This window comes from Herpailurus yagouaroundi, unplaced genomic scaffold (assembly GCF_014898765.1).
Source record: "Herpailurus yagouaroundi ecotype Mexico unplaced genomic scaffold, PumYag 182, whole genome shotgun sequence".
Classification (NCBI taxonomy): Eukaryota; Metazoa; Chordata; class Mammalia; order Carnivora; family Felidae; genus Herpailurus; species Herpailurus yagouaroundi.
This window is the reverse complement of record NW_024412413.1, coordinates 38336186-38348578: the sequence shown is the minus strand read 5'-3', so window position 1 is coordinate 38348578 and position 12393 is coordinate 38336186. Positions and strand designations below refer to the sequence as shown.

The window sequence follows — 12393 nt, the reverse complement described above, 5'->3', positions numbered from 1 at the left end:
TACCATCAGTAAAAAGTTAATAACAAGAATATATAAAAAAATATAAGCACAAATCAGTAAAAAAATAATACACGAACGAATTTTTCACAGAAAAAGAAACATCCACGGCCAGTAATTACAAGAAGGGCTATGCAGCAAGTTAGTGATCAACTAAATGCAAATGATGACTGCAATGAAATATTATTTAAGTATTCAATTGATATGTGTTTTTTTGTTTGTTTTTTTTTTTAATTTTTTTTTTCAACGTTTATTTATTTTTGGGACAGAGAGAGACAGAGCATGAACGGGGGAGGGGCAGAGAGAGAGGGAGACACAGAATCGGAAACAGGCTCCAGGCTCTGAGCCATCAGCCCAGAGCCTGATGCGGGGCTCGAACCCACGGGCCGCGAGATCGTGACCTGGCTGAAGTCGGACGCTTAACCCACTGCGCCACCCAGGCGCCCCTGTTTGTTTGTTTTTTGAGAGAGAGAGAGTAGGGGAGGAGCAGAGAGAGAGGGAGACAGAGGATCCCAAGCGGGGTCTGTGCTGCCAGCGCAGAGCCTGACGGGGGTGCCACCTCAAGAACCCTGAGATGAAGACCTGAGCCGATGCCAGAAGGTTAAGTGGTGGGGCCACCCAGGTGCCCCACAACTGATATAGTTTAAATGTCTCCTATGACAATGCTGGAGAGAGTGTGGATACACAATTTCTGTATTGCTTGCTGAGGTATAAACTGGAGCAACTAATTTTAAAAATTGTTTGGCATTATCTCTTAAAGTTGAATATTTGTAAACCTTCTGATCCAGAAATTCCAGATTTAGATATGTACCCCAAAGAAATCTTGGTCATGTGACAAGAAATGCATGTATGTTCACAGAAGCACTTGGAAACAACATAAATGCTCATCAATGAGAAAGTGAGTTTTAAATTACACAATGGAATATCACATTGCAGTCAAAACAAATGAACTACACCTGGGTGGCTCAGTCGGTTAAATGTCCGACTTCAGCTCAGGTCGTGATCTCAAGGTCCGTCGGTTCAAGGCTGCATCGGGCTCTGTGCTGACAGCTCGGAGCCTGGAGCCTGCTTCCGATTCTGTATCTCCCCCTCTCTCAGTTCCTCCCCCTCTCACACTCTGTCTGTCTCTCTCTCTCTATCAAAAATAAAGATTAAAAAATTTTTTTTAAATGGCAATTTGTAACTTAACATTCACTTTAGATGGCTTGTACAATTGGACTTGTCTACACATATGTTGCCAATATTGAGGGAATAAAAGGTTAAATGACTTGTTCACTGAAATAAAAATTGTCATCCATAGTGCCATAAATAGAAGTTCTGATTTCCAGTCCTATGATCTCAACAGAAGACAGGATGTTCACTTTATCTGACTGATATAAAATACAACTTCTTGGAGGACTCTATTATTTTGAACTACTATATAAGCGCATGTAATTACAAGCTTCTCAAAATATGTACTGTTTATTTTACCATTTGTTACAGCAAATAGAAAGCCCAAGCTGAGTATTTACCCAACAGTGACGCTAACAGCATTCAGAGTCATTATAGACTGCTTGTGAGGGTCTGTTTAGATACCTTTAAGATCAATGACCCATTAGTGCAATTATAGTCTAAAATGGTTCCTGCCACACAGACCCTGTTCTTGCTACCAGAAAGTGACATATTGATGTTATAAACACCCCTCACATTGTTACAAGTGTTTCTTTTCTGAGAAAGCTGCAGAAATATAACTTAGTTTAAAAATTTCCGTTTCTAGTGAATTGTCATTCTGTTTTCACAATTTTCTGTGATAAAATTATAAATTACATCCTTTGAAAAACTCAATAAAATGAGTACATTTATTTTTCTCATTATTTTTACCAGTTTAAAAATCTTTATAGTATCTGTCTTCCCTACCCATTCATACAGAGTCTCACAGAGTCACAAATGCCTACAATGCATACATCCTGAGCCTTATATAGTTCCACGTCATTTATGTGAAGAAAAACATGGGTTACTTGCTATGTAACTACAGATTCATCGAATTGGAAGGATTTTAGAGATGAAGACCAACTAGTCAAGTAGTATATGTCGACTGATACCAAAATCCTTTATTAGGGAGTAGTCTTCATTTTCTGGCAGGTAAGATGGAAAGATGTATCATGGGCCTTTTTTAGAATCTCCCGAAGTTACGGTGTTATCTCAAGAAAAATACAATCGTGTGTAAATGTTCATGCCATCTTCTTGCCTTTGACATGGAGCTATTTTATTTATTACAGAAGATTCTGTGACTTTTTCCTGTAAAAATTAATGGTGGCTTTCTGAAAAAAAAATCCCAATTAACCAAATCACATTAAGGAAAAGAAAACTTTTATCTGCTTGAAATAAATTTCAGTGAGAAGGCTGTTTGATTTGGAAGAAGCCAAAATTTGGAGTGATCTTTTACAAGGAAATGTTTATGTCATTTTTAGTATGCAATCAGTTTTGAGTCTGTTTTAATACCAGCAAGGGCTCAAAGTTGCCACTCACACCACTTTCAAAAGCAAACAGAATTAAATTCCCTTACAGCAGAACAGACTTGTGTCAAGACACCTGCGCTTTCTTCAAGACACTTCAAGTTGAATTTAGGTCCTACCAAATCCTTTGTCCTCAAGGTAAATGAAGTTATTTTTAGAAAGGTTGGCATCAGCGCAGCCTCTGCCAGCAAAGAAAGATATTTGAAACCTTTTTTTTCAATTTAAATCATTTAAGCGGAAGTAACCTTTGAAAGAGTTTTGCAGTCTTTCCAGTTGTTGTAGTTCTTCTCCGTGGTTAAACTGACAAGGCTTTCTCATTTTTGACTCCCTTTGCCCTCACAGGTATCCTTTCTGTAGCTCTGGAAAGGTCACAAGTTTTCGGCTCTAATTTCTCCTTCCAAAACGGCAGGTATTGCTAGCAGCAGTCATACAAGATGCGTGAATCTTGAATCTGATGACTAGCCTCCTTCTTACGGCCATCTTAGAGTTTACTACAAGAAAGTCTAGCCACAAATGAACCTCTCTTGTCAAACTGTTCTAAGATACAGCAAAAAATAAATCAGACACTTAAAACAAACAGATAGATAGATAAATAAATAAATAAATAAATAAAGTGAAATTTCTGACTCAAGTTCAACCAAGTACATTAACACATATCCTCTGGAAAGCCTAAAGAAAACCAAAAAGACAAAAAAAAAAAAAAAAAAACCACAACTTTTGACAGTGAAAAGAACACAACGTGCTCTATTTAGAAATAAAAATGTAAATATAGGTTCCAAGCTATGACTGTGAAATTACTGGACCACTTTTCACAGAGCAGGCAGGCATCTTTTAGGATAATTGTCAGAATCTTTGACACCAATGCATGCTGATGTTGAAAAGTAATAAACCTCCATAAAAAGTAAAAGCTTTGTCTTCTTCACCAAAATAATCAAGCTGGATGTTGGACCGAGAAACTCCACATGTACTCCACATGTACACAGAATATGAAGAGTTTTCCTCCATTAGGAGTTTTGCAGAACAAAGAAACTTTCTACTGTTGGGACAACTTGGTCTTTAAAATATCAATGGGGTAACCCACATGTGCACACACTCGCGCGTGCACACACACACAAAAGCACGCACACACATGGGCACGCATGCACACACACACATAGACTTCAATAGGACCATCAGCATTCACATGATGGATAAAAATCAGAGCTCTACTGCAACAATCATAGTTTTCACTAATTGCCTGCCAAGTACAAATGGCACAGCTGTTATTTTCACCATAACTGGTTCAAAATATTAGCAAAATGTCAGAGTTCAGAAGCAGGTTATATCATGTGAACAGAGACACTATTTTTGCTGTTCTCGTGCTTCTGAGCAACCCACCAGTTCAAACGTTTCTAAAGTACAGGACTTGATCGAGATTTCTCCAATTATTCCTGGTTCCTTTTGTTTGGAAACGTGTCAAGACACACTGGGACAAATCTAAGTTTTGGTACAGAAAATAAAAATTCTATATTGTGCAATGTATTTTCAGGATGTTCAGAAATAAGCTTTATTGACTTCATGCTCTTCTTGGCAGGAAACTTATCACACAAGAAACAATCTGGCTTTTGTGTCCTATCACATTTGGCAGTGCAAATAAAATCAAAGGAAATGAAAGAGCCATCAAGCTTTCTTTCCTTTGTCATCTGCCAACTTAAGTTCAATACGAACAGAAAGATATGTGTAAACATATGTCAGATATATTTTTGTTAATTCCCGCGAATATAGTGCTATTTTAAATGCCATTATATAACAGGATTCTAATTTTACATAATGAAATCCATGTTTAAAGTAAAACATTAAAAACATTTTGCCATAAATTTTTTGCGTGTAAATGGAAGGGAACAGAAATAGGGAAAGTAAATTATATGTATTTATATAGAAGTATTTATATAATTATACATTATAAAAGCATACATGTATATTTGCTTTTACTTCACCTATAACATGAAGCTTATATATGACCTTAAATTAAAAGCTCTTGTGAAAAAGTGATCTGAAATATGATCATCTAACCTTTGCTGTTGTTATAGGAAGCATCTTACATTATAAATGAGCCCATTGTTGGTTACCGCTAGTTATCTTCATCCTTCTACTTTTCACCCAGTGGTCTAGCATGGTTACCTTCCTTTCACCTCATCCTACCAAACAGTAAATGACAAGCATATTGCACATGATTTTTTTTCTTTTGTGGCTAACTATCACCAAGTCCTTAACTTTTTGTCAAATGACAAGGTTTCCAGATTCCTTACTATATTGGTTTATTCTAAAACCACTCCAGATTGCCAACATCTTTCTTAAAATGTGAGCCTCCTCTGTGCTGACAGCTCAGAGCCTGGAGTGTGCTTTGGATTGTGTCTCCCTCTCCCTCTGCCCCTCCCCTGATCGTGCGTATTTTATAGTTTTTAATCTCATTTGATTTAATCTTCCCAACGTTATTATTGTCTTATTTCATGTTTAAAAAAAAGAATAAACAAAACCAGGAACATAGAAGTTAAGTAATGAGTACAAGATCATATAATTAGATGGCTAAAGGATTTGTGTGCAGGTTGTCTGAAACGATTGTCAACACTCTGACTCCATGTTCTTGCCATTTTTTTAATACACAACAACAAGCCATGATTCAGCATCAGCCTGTCTTCCATCTTTCCTTTCTTCCTGTCTTTCTTCCTTTCCTGTTTTCTGCCTTCCCTCTATCTCTTCCTTTCTACCTTCTTTCCCTTCCACTCTCCCTACCACCAACTTTTTTCTCTTTCTATGTATCCTTATTTCGTCTCATCTTGTTAGGATTGATCCAAGTATGTTTTCTTAAGGTAATTCTAAATCTGTTTTCTATCACACAACGCATCATTAGTTTCATCATAAAGCTGATTACACTTGCTGACCATGTTTTCATCCACACAGTAGATTAAGATGTACAGAACAACACCAAAAACAAACATGTGTGTCATAATGGTATGTCTCATATGATTGCGGAATTAGAATACAATGGCTCCATTTATTTTGTTTTCATGATTAATGGTGGGGCAATGACTATGTCTATTAGTCCTATGGATTTACTTAGATCTAGCCTATAGAAACTAACATTTCTCTTCCCATCTGTTACCCATTTCCTGACTTACCAAAACACTATACCTAGTGATAATTCAGGACTCTACCCTTTAATTACAATAGCATCCATTGATTGTGTAATTATTGGATGCCAGACTCTGTACTATGTGACTTTACATATATGATCTCTAACTATCAGAATCACTTCAAGACTGATGGTATCATTCCATTATTAAAAGTTGACAAATAAAATATTAGAGAGTTCTGAAATAAGCAGCCAAGTTGGGATTTGAACTTTGGTCGACTTGACTACAACAATGCTCTAAGGATGTTGCTGCTTCCCATGATCTGACAGAATGCCTCACTGCGAAATTTCACATGATATTGGTGGGAGTCACTGTGGTAATTCCCAATCTATAGCTCTCTCCAGGGGAAGAATCTCACTGGAGACTAAGAGCAACTGAATAGCAGATTGATACATCCTAACTATTCCTTCCATGTTGATTATAACTTTTAGTATATAAACAAAGAAATCCCTTTATTAAGCAACAGTGTAAGACTTGGATGGGGTAGGAGGTGGTGCTGGATGGTTAATGGGCTCCATCCTCAGGGAGAAAAAGTGAGAATAGGAGCAAATGGAAAATAATCTAGAAGCAAGATCTATGATCCAAGTGTCTCAGATTTTAAAATTTATGAACCATCCCATGGGTGTGGTACTTATATTGGTTATTAATTTCATATAGTTTTAAAAAGATTTATCATACCTTATTTAAAATAATAGACTTTAAACATTAATTTTGCTTTACAGCAGTTAAAAGGATGCTTGCTACTGCTTATAACCTTTATCCAAGCTAAATTTGGCTTGATGATTGTGTACTATCAGTCAGGATGGCTTGGATTATGTTCCAACCCAATATTCTAGAGGCTTAGAGTCACAAAGGTGTATTTCTTGCTCAGGCTACCTGTTCGTAAAGGGTTCGCAGAGCCTGTATTTCTCATTTCCTCACCCTGCAACCCAGACTGATTGATCATTCACCAACTAAAAACATCACTAGTCGCATAGCAAAGGACAAGGAACACAACATACCATGCACTGACTCAAAGGTTTCACCAAGGAAGTGGCCCACACCGTTTCCATTCACACTTCCTTAGCCAAGGCATCAACCACATCTCGCCTTAAAGAGGATGGGGAAATCCAGTTGTAACATGTGCTGAGAAGAAGAGAACTAGAATGTCTTCCGACAATCCTGACTATCAGAATGATTCCATATGGAATTGGTTTATTTTCTTAATCTACAGTTCTACTACATTAGAAAATACTAACACACAGCATCTGGCAGTTGGCCAAAGAAGGCAGTTTTTGGCGACTGTGTCATTTGGTTCTGCATTTTTGGTTCAAAAATGCATAGGACAGCCATAAATGCGGGAGCAAGTCCTCACCACAGACCACTCTCAGCAGCACATCAAACACCAGATCGATGAGCACATTCCCCTGGAAAGCAGGAAGCCTGAATGTTGTAAAACTTGGAAGATGGTGATGGTAAATAGATTAAGTCTGTTTATTTTTTATTATTTTAGTTTCAGAAAGAATTTCTTTGAATTGTGTTGCAGAAATGGGATGTCCTCTTAAAATATAACCACTCATATACTACTGATTTCTTTCTCTGAGGCATGAAGAATATGAAGTGTCAGGAAAAAGTTCATCGCTTGGCAATCGAACTATTTAAATTCAATTCAAATTCACCATTCAAGTCTCATAGGAAATTCTCTTACCAAAGCCAACATTTTACAATCCTTATATTTCAACCCATGTATTTCCTCACATTTCAATTTATAAATTCAGGTCGTTCAACCTAAATAATACAGTGATGAACAAAAACTTGAAGAAGACACTTAAAAAGACACTTAAAAAGGCCCAGAAATGGCCCTTACTGGGACTATCACTACCATAAAGTTTTTTTATTTCATCTCTCATTCAAAAAGTTCTGTGAACTTTCTCTTGTCAGCTGGTACCTCTCACTATTGGAAAAGGAACATCATGTGTCAGTCCATTTATCGCCATGTACCCCCAAATTACTTGCACAGAATGGTGCAATTTAACTATTAATCAGGTCCTTTGAGATCCTTCAACCAGAAAATAAAATATCAAGGTAAGTAGTGCCATCTACTACCTTTATTCTATAGCTACAGCTGTATGTGGATTGGCATTCAAATGAAACTCGTTTATTAATACATCAATGTTAGTTGGGTACATAAATGGTCTTGTTTCAGTACTGGTCTCAACATGATTTTTTCCATCTTTATTACAGATTACAGAAGAATAATTAAGTAGAGAAAACATCTAATTTCTTTTAATCATTCATTTTCAGTAAAAAACAAAGTAAAATTTCATTAAACCATTCTTCCCATATAAGTGCTACCCATAGGCCAGGAGCTGATTCAGTGGTTTCATCCAAATGTAAAGCAAAACACGGGATTGCCTCAACATGTAACTATAACTACTGTTACACTAGTGTAAGGTGTATGGCAATTTAAAGAGTTGGCAACTGATTCTCTCCCCTTTTTTTTTTTTTTTTTTTTTTTTTTAATTTGGGTTTCACAGACTTGTTGACAATGACCTTTATCTGTTTTTGCTCTGGTGAATGCAACTAAGAATGACGCCCATGTAGTTCTTTGTCCTTTCTCTACCTGTCATGACAAAATTAATAACTGTCACACTGGAAAGTATGAATTAACAAATATTCCTGAAAAAACTCAAATAATTTAGCCATCGAAATTCTAAGCATAACTTGAATAGGAAACTAAACCTTCAAAGGTTTCATGCCAGTAGAACAGTCAGTACCCAAGAGACCAGGAGGGAAAGGATTCTTGACTCAAGAAAATTTAATTTTCAGATATTTATTGCTGTATATTGCCATACTTCCCAGCTGCACTTTACTTTACCGGCTTGTGCAGTCACCTGTCTGGCAACATGGGTTCATATTTTATGTTTTTATTGAAGAACTTTTCACTAGATAGGTATACAATATTATTCTATGATTCAGAATTATTGAATACCTATTGCTATTTTTATCATTACTTCCTGTAGTTAATGTAAAGTGATATAACGGGAATAATGAGGAACACTCCAAACTTAAATATGAATAATATCATAAAACTAGTGTAAAATGTGGGTCAAGATGAATTGATCAAAATAATATCTGTACAACATGCATTGCCCTTAAAGGACAAAATTATTATAAGGGCATTAGTATGAATCTAAAATTAATCTTGCTAGTCCAAATTTATAAAATGTAAAGCAGAAAAGTTATATGATTTTTTCCCTCTGAAAGTATTGGACTGCCCATAATTCAGTTATAGATTTCCATGGACCACTAATGATGCACATAGGACACTTCACCACAAACTGGGTTTGAAAGATATATTTATAATGCCTATACAAGGTCTTCATTTCTTTTCTATTTTACTCTTATTCTCTTTTTTGTTAGTAAACTCTTTAAAGAAAAAGGTCTGTGCATTTATTTGAACAGATATCTATACCACATTTATATCTCCAGACCCAACTTCTCCCCCAAGCTTCAGACTTAGATGCTTGTTAGACTCTCTACATGGATGTCAGAAAAGCATCATCAACTTGCTTTGTCCATAACAGAATTCTTGGACAGTCTTCTCCAAACTTGGTCCAAATGCAAAGATTCTATTTCCTATGTAACCATCCATCCAATTGTTCAAGCCCAAACCTAAAAGGCGATTGAGACTTGCTCTCTCGTCCATACATCCAATGCATCAACAATGCCTGTTGACTTTACTCTCAAAAAACACACATTGAACCTGAAGACTTCCCACAGCTTAAACTGTTATCACACAAGCAACCATCATCACATCTCTCACTTGATCTACTCATTACTTCGTTACTGGACTCTCTTGTTTCCTCTCTTGCCCACACACTTGTATTCTCAGAGCATTCAGAAAGACCTTTTAAAAATCTAATCAGGTCAAGGCAAAATTCTCCAAGGGCTTTCTATCATGCTTAGAATGAAATCCAATCTCCTAACAACAGCATGCAAGGCCTCATGTGATCTGCTCTCTGGCTGCCTCTGGGAAGCCTACCTAGCTTATTTCACTGCATACATTCTGGCTTTTGGGATCTTCCTTCCATGGACTAAGATCATTCTTGGCTCTGGATTTTTGTACTTGTGGTTTCTTCCACCTGGAACACTGTATCCCACTGATACTTGTGACCTATTCCATTACTTCAGTTAGGTTATTTTCCTACCACCCTAACTTAATAGAGCTTTATTCCTACTTCCCCTAATCCTGCTTCTTTTATTTCCATAGCTTTGTCACCCTTTGACATTGTATTGCATATTTATTTATCATAATTTTCTCACTGGAATGTAAATTCCACAAAGGTAGAGACTTTGCATTGCTCACATGCCAAATTCCCACTTAGCAGAGATACACATTTGATGTGTCCTATCCTTTAGTTAGTTCTGTGGAAAGTAAAAGAGATGATAGAATATCTAAAAATGAAAAGTCGGCCATCAAATCTCAGGGGAGTAGCAAGCACTCTGTGAAGGAAGAAAAGAGCGTGTAGGGGATTTAACCTTGATCTACAGAGTGACTATAGGAACTGACCTGAAAGAGGCCCATGGGGTTTCCACATATCTATACCTTTCCCGCTGAGCAGTCAGTGGCCGAGAACTCATACACTTTCAGAAATTTCCTTTCAGCCTTTGGTTAAATTCATAGGTTAGAATTTGGAGACACAATTGTGGTTATTTACTTAAGCTGTGTTCATCATAAACAAAAATCAAATAGTGAACAACTTCACCTGATAAAGATTTAGCACAAGCACAGTCTAAATCAAATCTCAGCAAAATCTAAATTGTACCTCACTAGATAGGCTACAGTTTAAATCTATAGTGAGAGAAGTTTTGTATGTCTCTGTCTTAGTCACCTGGGTCTTTCCTATGTAGTGACTACTCATATATTAGCATTGTCGAGGTAAAAATATACGCATTGGTGACAGGTAGAGTTGCAAAAAGGAAAGGAAGTTGGTAACAAGTATTCCTTGACAAGTGTATGTCCTCTGCTACAACAAACTCTCCAGAAAGTCACTGGGTTCAACTGGTTTGGGAAATGACAGTAAATAATTCATTAGTGGGGACTTCTAGCAGAGCAAATATGCTGGAGTTATGGACTTCAGGTCCTAACTAATGAATTACTACTTTGTACCTGGTGGGGAAGAAATGATGGACTTAATATTATTTTATTCAAGAAACAATATGGTATATACATCTTGAATGAACTTTATTTTAACAATTAAATTAATTAGCGGACTAGTCAGTTCCACCACAAGTCAATACAAGACTCCAACAGTCATTTCTACACACTTGTTTTATGTTAGGCTTCTTAAAATCTCTAGCAAGGAAAGCATCGCGAAGATTTGTTAGAGGGGCATATCAGTCTGTTCAGAGATTTTCCATTATTGCACTAGACAGTAATGTTTGGATAACTGTAACATTAGTCAGTAGGAGGTTACTCTTCCAGATTTATCTAAGGTTCAGTTGAATGTTGTTTTAAGAAAAGCACAATCCCCCACTAATTATGACTATTTTGAACTGAGTATCCATATGACTTCATGTGACCACTAAATAACTTAGACTGCAAGTAAGTAACAGCTACCTGCTGAGGCAGTGACCTCATTGGTACCATAAAGTCAACATTTGGTTTTATATGACTGTATAAATCCTGACTGGATCTAATTTATGAATTTAGCAGACTAAATTATATTTTATCATCTGTCCAAGCAGCTAAAAACAGAAAGCTAAGATGTAGTTCCAATCTTAACTATTTCAACTGTTTGTGTGGAAAAGACATCTTTTCTATTCAGGAGACATATAGCTAAATATCGTTATTAAAATTTTAGTGTCATACCTCTCGAATAGCAGTACAAAACTCACTCTGAAGCACTTTTTTGAGGGATTGTAGCTTGTGCACTGGTACTTCTCCAGATTCCTGTAGTTTTTCAAGTAATTCAATTGCTCTGGCGACATCTAAAAAAAAAAATCAAAATAGAGGGATCTAGAGTCAACTGTCTCTTATCAGCAAAGTACCATCATTCCAATGGGATGGTGTAATGAGTAAGTGGAATAAATTGCAAAATCAGAACTTATAATTCATAGCTTACTGATCTCATCTTTTGATAAAAAGTCATTTTAATTTGTTCTACACAATTAGTCACTGAATACACCTTCTTTAATGGCATTTCATATATGTTCTCTGTCACGCAAATCAGTTTGAATATTATTTCGGGAAAGAAGAGGTAGCGTGTCTTTCATTGATACCCCAATAACCAAAGAAAGCCTGTCAATTTTGCCTCTGAGATGTTGTTTTCAGTGTGACTTTTCCTTTCCCATACCACATTTATCACATCTGCAATTTTACATTTATTAATATAACAAATGTTTATCTATAAACTCTTACAGTTTAAACTCTTACCCAAACTCTATCTAAGTTGGGTCACCTTGGCATCCCCATAGTATAATACAGTGAATAAATATTTGATGAATGAATGAAGGAAGGAATGAATAAATTTATGAATGAATGGGCTTTCTCCATATGGCTATTATTATTCCAAGCCCTTATCATCATCTCCCCTCTATCCAAATAGAGTCATTTCTTCTCCAGCCTCTTCATATGGTCCATAAGGTTATTTTCCTAAAATAATCTGATTGTGTACCCACCTACCAGCTTCTAAGAACAGTACCAAGCAAAAAAAAATTCAATAATAAGTTAAAGGCTCATCTTT

The 12393-nt window shown here is 36.3% G+C and overlaps 1 protein-coding gene across 1 annotated transcript in view; it reads right to left on the bottom strand.

Moving 5' to 3' along the window:
* Window positions 1–12393, bottom strand: part of LIN7A (lin-7 cell polarity scaffold A) — a 127673-nt gene that overhangs the window by 73693 nt on the left and 41587 nt on the right. Inside the window, exon 2 of the mRNA XM_040491335.1 lies at window positions 11520–11638. Coding sequence (XP_040347269.1) covers window positions 11520–11638 — 119 coding nt within the window. The remainder of the gene's footprint in view (window positions 1–11519; window positions 11639–12393) is intronic.